Genomic DNA, 10,965 nt, shown 5'->3' with positions numbered 1-10,965 from the left:
ATAACATATTAGTAGAGGTAAGACATAAAAAGTAAAATTAGAATTTTACCTTTAAAAGATAGTGTTGGTTGTAATTGAGGGCGCAAGCCTCCTAGATTTTCAAGAAGTAAAAGACCTTAACAATCATCAGAAAGAACAACAGCATCCAATGTTCCAATTCCTTTCACAATAATCACCAAATAGATCTTCAGCATCACAACTTGAAACCTTGACAAGACCACTTATTCTATATTACAACAGCTGGTTAGGAATGTCTTCAATGGGTTAAGATGTATTTGTCTACAAGACCTCCACCTACTGCCCTATGCATCATTCCCACTAGTGTGGTCCCCCTCTGAGCCCAATATAGCACAGATTAAGTCATGGCTCTGCCTAAACCCTTCAACACTTCCTCAACTGACTCAAGCACATTCTCTGCCCCATCACCACTGACTGATCTAGATTCTTCTTGTCACTCCAGTTTTTTCCAGCCTTCTCTCTCTCACAGGTTTGGATCCAGAATGGGACAGATATCTCACCATGCAAAACTCAGTCTCACCGTGATTTACAAAGGATGAAAGACACAAAAGTGTGGCCGGTGCATGAATTTTAATGAAGGGTATTGGCAGCAGGTTGAGGATGGTGATCACTAGCACTCAAGATATTTTTGGCCAGCGGTTCTCTTGGCTCCAGTCATTTTTTCCCTCTTTGCCAGAAATGTCTATTCTTACGTAGGAATGGAGGCAGCATGATTGATAATTTCTGCAATAGAGGTAGGGTTGTTCAGACTTTTTGCAAGAGGCTCTACAGATTCCCAAGTTACCCATGCATTGAAGGATGTGACGTTTGCCTGGCAAAAAAAAAAAAAAAAATAGTTAATTTCTATTTAGCAGTAACAGATCTGACAAATCAGAGAGCATAGTAAAAACATAAAGGGCTAAAACAATAATGAGATACCATGGCACACCTATTAAAATGGCCCAAACCTGGAACATTGAAAACATTAAATGCTGGCAAGGAAGTGGAGCAACAGGAAGTCTCACTCATGGATGGTGAGAATGAAAAATGGTATAGCCATTTTGAAAGACAGTTTGGCTGTTTCTTACAAAGCTAAGCATACTCTGACCATATGATCCTATAATTCCACTCCTTGTTATTTACCCAAAGGACTTGAAATTTTATGTCCAGACAAAAATCTGCACACAGATGTTTATAATAGCTTAATTTATAAATGCCAAAATTTGGAGGCAACCAAGATGCCCTTCAGTAGGTGAGAGGATAAATAAACCATGATACATCCAGACAACGGAATATTATTCAGGGCTAAAAAAAGAAATGAGCTATCAAACTATGAACAGACATGGAGGAAGCTTAAATGCATGTTACCAAGTGAAAGAAGCCAAACTGAGAAGGTTACATACTGTATGGTTCCAACTATACAACATTCTGGAAAAGGAAACAATAAAAAGATCAGTGGTTGCCAGGGGTTGGAATGGGGGAAGAGATGAGTAGGTAGAGCACAGAGGATGTGGGGGGTGGTGAAAGTACTCTATGTGATACTATAATGTTGGATTCATGTCATTATATATTTGTCCAAACTCATAAAATGTACAACACCAAGAGTGAATCTTAATGTCACAGATCTTAATGTAAACTATGGGCTTGGGGTGTTTATGATGTGTCAATGTAGATTCATCAATTGTAATAAAGTACCACTCTGGTGGGAGATGTTAGTAATAGGGGAGGCTGTGCATGAGGGGGGCAGAGAGCATATGGGAAATCTCTGTGCCGCCTTCTCAATTTTGCTGTGAATCTAAAACTGGCCTAAAAAAATAGTCTTTTTTTAATGAATACCTTAAAAAATAAATAAAGCTGTTATGAACATTTATCTACAGGTTTTTGGAACTAAATTTTCATTTCTCTGGAATAAATGCCCAAGAGTGCATTTGCTGGGTAGTATGGTCATTGTATATTTAGTTTAGTTTTTTAAAAAGAAACTGCCGAACTATTTTCCAGAGTGTGGTTGTACCACTTAACTTTCACAGCATTGTATAAAAGATTCAGTTTCTTTGCATCCTTGTCAGCATTTGGTATTGTCACTATTTAAAATTTTAACTGTTCTAATAGGTATGCAGGTAATCACATTGTGGTCTTAATTTGCATTTTCCTAATTGCTAATGATGTTGGACATCTTTTTATGTGCTTATTTGCCATCTATATATCCTCTTCAGGGAAATATCTTTTCATGTTTTTCTTCCAATTGGATTGCGTGCTTTTTTCTGTTGAGTTTTGAGAGTTGTTTCTGTATTCTAGATACAAGTTCTTTGTCACATATGTGGTTTGCAAATATTTCTCCCAATCTGTAATTTGTCTTTTCATCTACCCTTTTCACAGGGTCTCTCAGAGTGAAAGTTTTAAATTTTGATTAAGTCCAATTTATTGGTTTTATTTTCTTTTATGGATTGTGCTCTTCATCTCTAAGAACTTTTCACCTAGCCCTAGATCTGAAAGTTTTTCCTATTTTTTCTTCTAGAAGTTTACATTTTACATTTAAATCTATGATCCATTTTGAGTTGATTTTTGTGTAAGTTGTGAGGTTTACATTGAGAGTCTTTTTTTTTTTTTTTTTGCCTACAGATATCCAATTGCTACAGCAACATTTGTTGAAAAAGATATCTCTCTTCCATTGGATTGCTTTTGCACATTTGTGAAAAATCAGTTGGTTTCACTTGTGTAGGGCTATTTCTGAGTTTCCTATTCTGTTTCATTGATTTGTGCATCTTATCTCTCCACCAGGACCACACAATCTTGGTTACTTTAGCTATATACGTCTTGAAATCTGGTAGAATGATTCCTCCAACTTTGTTCTTTGTTTTAGCTATTCTCATTCCTTTGCTGATTTCTCTACAGATGAGATATAGACAGAATAATCTTGTCTATATCCACAAAAAACCTTTCTGTGATTTTGTTAGAAATCCTGTTAAATGTATCTATCAATTTAAGGAGAATTGACATCTTTCCTAGTTGAATCTTACAATCTATAATCACAGTATGTCTCTTCATTTATTTATATCTTCTTCGGTTTTTTTTATCAGCATTCTATAATTTTCAGCCTACAACTTCTGTATATGTTTTATTAGATATACACTTAAACATTTTATTTTTTTGGAATGATTGTGAATGATATTGTGTTTTTAATTTCAGTGTTCATATGTTCAGTGATAAGATATAGAAATATAATTGATTTTTGTATGTTTATCTTGTATCCTGTGATCTTGTTAAACTTACTTATTAGTTCTAGATTTTTTTGTAGATTGCTTTGTATTTTCTACATAAACCATTATGACATCTGCAAATACAGTTTTATTCCTTCCTTTCTAATCTGAATGCCTTTATTTCCTTTTCTTGCCTTAATGCACTGGCTAGAACTCCCCAGAATTAAAAGGAATGATCTATCTATCCACATAACTTGGATGGATCTCAAGAACATAATGTTGAGTGAAAAAAGCCAATCTCAAAAGATCAAATATGATTCTATTTATACAACAGTCTTAAAAAGACAAAATTATAGAGATGAGAAAAAGATGAGTGGTTGTCAGGGATTAGGGATAGCGACAGAGGGTGAGGGCAGAGAGGAGAGTCTGTGCCACTAGAAAGGAGTAGCAGGAGGGAGATCTTTATGGTGATAGAATAATCTTGATTATAATGATGGTTACATTACACTTGTGATAAAATGTCATGGAAGTATGCACATGCATTGCACCAATAGCAGTTGTACTGCTGTACAAACAGAAGCTGAACTGAGCTTAAGCTACACCAGCAGGCCTATGTATCAACCCCAGGAAAGGTCCAGGACAGGCACCCAGTCTTCCCTGTTTTGGGGTCACAATGCGTCTACAGCTGCCAGGTAAACGCCCCCATCCCAGGGGGTCTACTCTCCACTGACCAAGTTTCTAATCCTCTTCACCCCTCAGCCTACAAGGAAAAAAAAAGAGATTCAAGGAGGCTTTATAAGCACAAAAATGACACTCTTCCTGTCATATCTCCTGGAGATAAAATCCCTTTCTACTTTCCTTGAGAAGGAGGGCCAATGTGAGATTTGCATCCAAAAGAAGGGTGTACAGAAGGGTGCATTTAAGATGGTAGAGCAGGCAGGCAAGCCTGCTTCAAACTTTCCCCCAGGAGAGAGGCCTTGGCACTGCTGAAAGGGGTTTCAAAGGTGCTCAAACTAACCTCAAAACTTTTGTCAGGGTCTTTGCAGCTCCTAACACCTGCCCTCCTATCAGCCCCATATCACTGTGTGCCACCGCTCACTGTATCACCCATGGCAACCTAACATCACCTTCAATGTTCCTGCAGCCCTCTCACCAGAAGTCAGAGAAAACCTGCTTATTAATCCCAGCATTGTCTTGGACCTGCTTATGAACATAGGTCACTTTTCCTCCTTGGGCCTCCGTTTCCCAATCTGTGAAATGAGAAGACAGGGGAAAGTTGCATAGATCAGAGATTCTCACAGTTTGAGGGCTATCTGGAATCAAGAAAGTTTGACAGGGAGTTGCGGGGGTGGGGGTCTTATCTCCCAAAAGAATAATCTAAGGGAATTTTCAAAATTTCACATGCCCATACTCTAAGTCCAGAGATTCAAACAAAGGGGTTAAGCGTCTTCTGAAGACTTATGGTGACCCAACAGTGAGCTCCAAGCCCTTTTTTCACCCCCACCATCCTATCACTCCTGATGGTTGTCTCTACGTAAAACACAGAGGAGTTTCTTAATAAATGTTGTTGACTGAGTGTAGAGTCCATGCCTCATAATGAATTAATTTTGTGGGACCATGAATGGCTGTGTGTGAAGAAGTTAACACCAGGCCCCAGGTATTGGGGAATCCCTAGACTCTTCCCTCTCATGCTGTGAAATCTATGTGTTTTAAGAGCAAATACTAATGAATGAATTATAAGAATCCACTTGAGCAAGACCCAGGAGCTGCTCTGCAACCTTCCTAACATGGCCAGCTAGAGCCAAATACACCTGAGGCAGTGGTCCTCTGATCCCTCTAGCCCAGAAAGGATCCCTCGCTGATTCATGCCTGGTGCATCAGCCATTTGTACACCCTCCCCAAATCCATTCATGCTTTCACACATGAATTCATCTTTCACCTATTCATTCACCCACGAAACACTGAGTCACGTCTGACCTGAGGGCTGGGCTTAACACCAGGCATACAGATGTAAATAAGATATTGTCTCAACCCCTAAGGCTTTCCATCTGGTATGTGTGTATTTGGGGATTAGTGAGAAGCGGACAGTGATTGAAATAATTACACAAGAACATGATATGTGCCATACCTTCTTAAGAATGACACTTTGTGAAGCCAGTCAGAACTTACTTTGAGGGCTTCCCTGGTGGCGCAGTGGTTGAGAATCTGCCTGCTAATGCAGGGGACACGGGTTCGAGCCCTGGTCTGGGAAGATCCCACATGCCGCAGGGCAACTGGGCCCGTGAGCCACAACTACTGAGCCTGCGCGTCTGGAGCCTGTGCTCCGCAACAAGAGAGGCCGCGACAGTGAGAGGCCCGCGCACCGCGATGAAGAGTGGCCCCCGCTCGCCGCAACTAGAGAAAGCCCTCGCACAGAAACGAAGACCCAACACAGCCAAAGATAAATAAATTTAAAAAAAAAAAATAAAATTAATTAAAAAAAAAAAAGAACTTACTTTGAACCCCTGCTCTATCTTAATGCTGTGTGACCTTGGCTAATTATATCACCTCTCTAGACCTCAGTTTCCTCATCGGTAAGATAGGGATAATAAGAGGGTTGTATAAGAACAGGATGATTTCAGGCCTATAAACACCAAGCACAGTGCCTGGCACATAAGAGGTGTCAATGGTAACTATTATATAACTACTATTATTATAATAATTAAGAAATAGTGAGACAGAGTTTATGTAAAGGCTTTCAATGGAAGGGACATTAACTGGGCTCTGCAGGGTGAGAAGGAGTTCATCACAGAGATGAGCCTGGTGATGGGGACAAGGTGGAAGGGAACCATGGGCCAAGGCAGCATGAGGGGCAGGGGAGGACGGTGAGAGCTGAAGAGAAAGTCTGTGAGTGGCAGTCATGGGAAATGAAGCTGGGCCACCATGTGAAGGTCTTGAATGCCCAATCCTGAGCAGTGAGGACCAAAGGAAGATATCTAAGCAGGAGAGCAACATAGTCAGATGAATTTCCCAGAAAGAATCCTTCTGACAACAGAGGCTAAAGCAAAGAAAATCTGGAGGCAGGGAGGCCAGCAAGGAAGTATCTTGGATGGTCCCATCCAGGGCCGCAAGGCACAGGTAGCTCTGGTGTGCAACCTGAGAGTCCCCAGATCACAGACAGGCATTGAGACTGTGAAAGCACAGGTTCTGCAACTCCTGCCTCTGAAGTGGGCTTGGAGATGGGTTATGAGGCAGAGCAGGATCTGAATTCCAGACACAGCCCTAATGGTTGTGGGTCCAGGGACAAGAATACAAATGGAGGCTCTTGTATCATATGTTTGAATATTTAACAATTATAAGTCAAACTAACAAATGGGATAAAGAATTGACCTTTATGAAATGTCCCTTCACAATGACCTGAAAGGTCAGATCTGGATTTATAATTCTTGGATTCTTCAGAGTTCCATGCAGCACAAGGGGAGCTGGCTCAGCTCACAGCCCAGATCTCTTCCTGCCTAACCCCAGCTCTGCCCAATTCTGTGAGGAGTCTCATGCACAGATGTGAACACTCCACCCTGAACATCCAAGCTCTGCCCACAGCCCCTGCAAAGAGGAATGTCCCTTGGCACTCCTCCTGCTTAGGGGTGCACCCAGAGTGGACCCCACCCTCCAAGGGTAAGCCTGGGGGAAAAGCCCATGCAGTCCCTGAAAGCAGGCACAAGGGTTCTTTGGGTGAGGAATTCCAGGCCCCACATACTCAAAGCATGGTCTAGTGGAGGGGAAGGGAGAGCGGGCACTATCTCTAGGTGGATATATTCCCATTGTCCCCTACAACTCCTCACCCTATGAGGAGACACTTAGCCAGAGGAAGCCCAGAGTAGGACCAGGATCAGAGGAGGAGAGGTCTCTCTTTCCAGAGTCTAAGAGCAGAAATATTGAAATGAGAAAAATTATCTCCATGGATAAGAATGAACTCCCTCTATCTGTCTCTGTGTCCTGCACCAAGCTTCACAGAGTATTCTTGGTCTCTGACCTCACTGTGGAGAACACAGTTCAGGGACAAATGACTGTGCTGGATAAAGGAGACCCAGAGAAGAGGATGTGAGATAACAAAGCCTGGGAAGACACTCAGGTCCTCTAGATTTCCAATCAGAATTCTTCATTGTTCCCCATGGTTTAGTCTTCTCCCAAACTAAATTCTTAGTTCAAATGAGACAGGTGTCTGTCTTCCTCAGAGTCTAACACAGTTAGAAGGCACACAGAACATATTCTTCACATACTTGAATAAAGCAGTGAGCGATAGCAACAGCTAACATTTACTGAGGGCTTACTATGTACTGGGCACTGTGCTCTACATTGTCTCATTTCATTCTCACCACAATCCAAGATAGATTTTGTTAATCCAATTTTACAGATGGGGAAGCTGAAGTTCTGAGAGGTGTATAGAGTCTAACAGTGGTAAGGGGCCTAGCTGAGGTGAATGAATGAATAAATAAATGCACAGAAGAACATAAAAAACAACTGATGAACAAATTCGATTATAAATGAGTAAATTTATGTGCTTTATCTTTTTTTAGTACTTGGAAACCTTCTGATCTTTGGGGCTGTGAGCTCTCAAGCATCAAAAGGCATGTCAGCCAACTTCCCTAGAAATCCAAGGATTTGGGCTCTGCTCAGTCCCTGCCCACCCCAGCTCATTCACCCCCAAGACAGACCAATTCTCCCATCCCCAGGATGCTCCCACTCTCCAGGTAGCAGCTGTGTCTTTAAGTCTCTTGGCTTCCCACACATGCTCCTCAACCCACTCCTGACCCAATATCCTTTCCTGCATCTGGTAGATGAGGAACCATGTTCAAGACTGTAATCATCACCCCATTGCCTTGGCCCACCCCCATTGGCTTCTCTCTGCTAACTCTTAACGTCCTTCCTGCCATCCCCTTACCCTCAATCCATTTGGAGTATCATTCCTCATGAATGACAGACACAAGAAACAGATTTGTGAGTTTTAATGGAATGTAGGAACTAAGGAACCTGAAGCAAAGTCATTTCTATCCATGATTTCCATGTATCTTCCCTGTATTGTCAGGTTTGGCCATGGCCTACTTGTTCATTCGCACGAGGAGTGGTCCAAGGGAGCATTCAATCAATTGTCATTGGTACAATTGTCAAATAGCGACTAAGGATACAGCACCGTTTATGATTTGAGCAACGTGTGATGCTGTCTTCATCATTTTTGCACACCAACCGGCATTGTCCATTCAGCCAACAGTCTGTTACTGGGCATAGGAACAACCATTAAGTAGATGTTAGTATCCCTCAAGTGGAGAGACAAGAAGAGGCAGAGGAGGAGCAGGAGGTCAGGGGAGAAGGGGAGGGAGAGAGTTGAGTAGGTAGTGTTAGACCCAATCCCAGGAAAGGAGAGAAGAGATCTTGCAAGGGGAAAAAACTGAGATAATTGTTCCAAGGTTGGGAACTCAAGGTTTTTAAGAAAGCCTTCTTCAGAAACCCAACTTTCTGTCTTCCTATCCCACAACCTCCTACTCCTAACTTTGAGATCAAATGATGCCAATGAAGTTCCTACTTGATGGTGCTTGAGAATAATGGGAAAAAGACAATGAACATCTGTCTTATTAGGGAATGGAGGAGATTCACCCATGTTTCCACAGATTCGGCTTATTATCAGTTGTCTAGATTGAACCCAACAAGTCCCAGCTCCAGCCATAGCCCAATCTCCAATCCTCCTTGACCCCATATTCACCCAATTCAAACTGAAATACCAGTCCAATCTTAACTAGAACTCCCAGCCTTACCCAACTCAATGCCTCTGGAGCCCCAACTCCAAGCCAAACCCAAATCTAATCAAGTCACCAACCTCAATCCTGAGCAACAGTCCATCACCTAGCTGAACCTCAAACACCCTGCACCATCCAGTACCAACTCCCAACCTCAGCTCAAGCCCCAATCTAATCCCCAGCACCAGCTCCACTCAACCAAAAATCCCATGTCCCCTCCAGCCTACTCCAAACCATCAAGGAAGACCAGCTCCTCACCTCTGGCTCATCCTCATCTTCCCTCTATTATTCCAATCCCAAAGTCTTTCCACCTCATCACAACTCGCCCCCAGCCTTCAGTGTAATCTCCCAAAGCCCCCAAGGAGTCTCCAACCTGCACCAGACCCTTCACCCCTAAACCCTCTTCCAAGATTCCAGCAGAACACTAACTTGCTCTTAAGTGTTAGGTGCTCCAAACATCTATCATCCCACCACCTTGGCAAAAATGAACCAGGGAGAGATGTGGACATGAGATGATTGTGAGAAAACCTCCCAAAGCCACATGAAATGAGAAAAGGCTTCAGATGCTGCCCACAGTGAGGGGGAAGAGGAAGGGGAGAAGTTTATCACCAAGATCCCAGACATTTGAGAGACACCCAAGTTACCTGATACCACTGGTTCCATGGTCAGAAGGATGGCAAGAAACAGGAAAAGAAACTTCATGGCTGGAAGGTCACAGGAGAAGGAGGTGGCTGTGCTGCAGGGTATGGAAATAGAGTTCTCCTCCACAGGGATGAGCCTTGCTTTGCTTTTATTGGCAGGACCGTGGCCAGTGAATTATAGCAGAAGAGGATTTATATCAGATCAGCCAAGCCAAAGGACAATGTGTAGCAAATGTCGTAACAAAGCACAAGACGAGAGTATGGGAAACTGGCCAGCATCCATGCCAAAAAATGCCTTTCCCTCTGGGTAAGGAGACAGGCAAATTAAAGCCATTTGGCCTTTTGAGATTCACAAAGGAATTAATTATTTAAAGCATAAATGCAAATCAAGAAACATTTAATTTTTAAAAAATACTTATTCTCAACTTTCTAACAGAAAGATACACACATGTATGTCTTTCTGAACCTTGAACTTGCCAATCTCATACCCAGTTCAAACCCTTAGCATTTGTAATTTGTTCTTCCTGAAAAGTTCTTCCTTCAGAGCTTCCCATGGCTGGCTCCTGTTCATCATTCAGTCTCATCTTAAATGTCACTTTCTTGGAGAGGCTTTCCCTGGTCACCTTAGATTAACAGTACTCCCACCCACAGTCACTCTGCATCATAATAACTTTTGTGACCTTCATACAGTTATCTGTTGTTTTTTTTTAGCATCTTTATTGGAGTATAATTGCTTTACAATGCTGTGTTCGTTTCTGCTGTATAACAAAGTGAATCAGCTATACATATATCTCCATATCTGTTCCCTCTTTCGTCTCCCTCCTACCCTCCCTATCTCATCCCTCTAGGTGGACACAAAGCACCGAGCTGATCTCCCTGTGCTATGCGGCTGCTTCCCACTAGCTATCTATTTTACATTTGGTAGTGTATATATGTCCATGCCACTCTCTCACTTTGTCCCAGCTTACCCTTCCCCCTCCCCATATCCTCAAGCCCATTCTCTATGTCTGCGTCTTTACTCCTGTCCTGCCCCTAGGTTCTTCAGAACCTTTTTTTTTTTTTTTTTTTTTTTTTAGATTTCATATATATGTGTTAGCATATGGTATTTCTTTTTCTCTTTCTGACTTACTTCACTCTGCATGACAGTCTCTAGGTCCATCCACTTTACTACAAATAACTCAGTTTCGTTTCTTTTTTTTTTTTTTCCAGTTTTTTTTTTTTTTTTTTAATTTATTTATGAGCCCTGGTCTGGGAAGATTTAATTAAATGGAAGAACTTTTGTAAATTGTTTAGCAAAGTACCTGACACATAGTAGTGCTGAATAATTAGTAACTATGATTGTTTTTCATCATTGTTAGT

At 41.8% G+C, this 10,965-nt stretch overlaps 1 protein-coding gene across 1 annotated transcript; it reads right to left on the bottom strand.

The window, feature by feature from the left end:
* Positions 1-635: 635 nt before the first annotated feature.
* LOC132349553 (beta-defensin 119) lies at positions 636-9,667 on the bottom strand. The gene is made up of 2 exons (XM_059898033.1): positions 9,610-9,667; positions 636-829 (listed from the first exon to the last, which is right to left on the bottom strand). Exons 1-2 carry the CDS (start codon positions 9,665-9,667, stop codon positions 636-638), a joined length of 252 nt encoding a protein of 83 aa, XP_059754016.1.
* Positions 9,668-10,965: the final 1,298 nt, after the last annotated feature.

The sequence above is a fragment of the Balaenoptera ricei genome, chromosome 15, assembly GCF_028023285.1.
Source record: "Balaenoptera ricei isolate mBalRic1 chromosome 15, mBalRic1.hap2, whole genome shotgun sequence".
NCBI classification, from domain to species: Eukaryota; Metazoa; Chordata; class Mammalia; order Artiodactyla; family Balaenopteridae; genus Balaenoptera; species Balaenoptera ricei.
Note: the sequence above shows the minus strand (reverse complement) of the source record. Positions and strands in the feature narration are given on the sequence as shown.

Bases quoted from the DNA above. Each gene is read 5' to 3' on its own strand.
- LOC132349553 (XM_059898033.1), bottom strand. From the start codon at position 9,667: ATGAAGTTTCTTTTCCTGTTTCTTGCCATCCTTCTGACCATGGAACCA. The intron at 830-9,609 runs GTAACTTGGGTG...TTTTTTTGCCAG, and splicing joins CATGGAACCAGTGGTATCAG to GCAAACGTCACATCCTTCAA.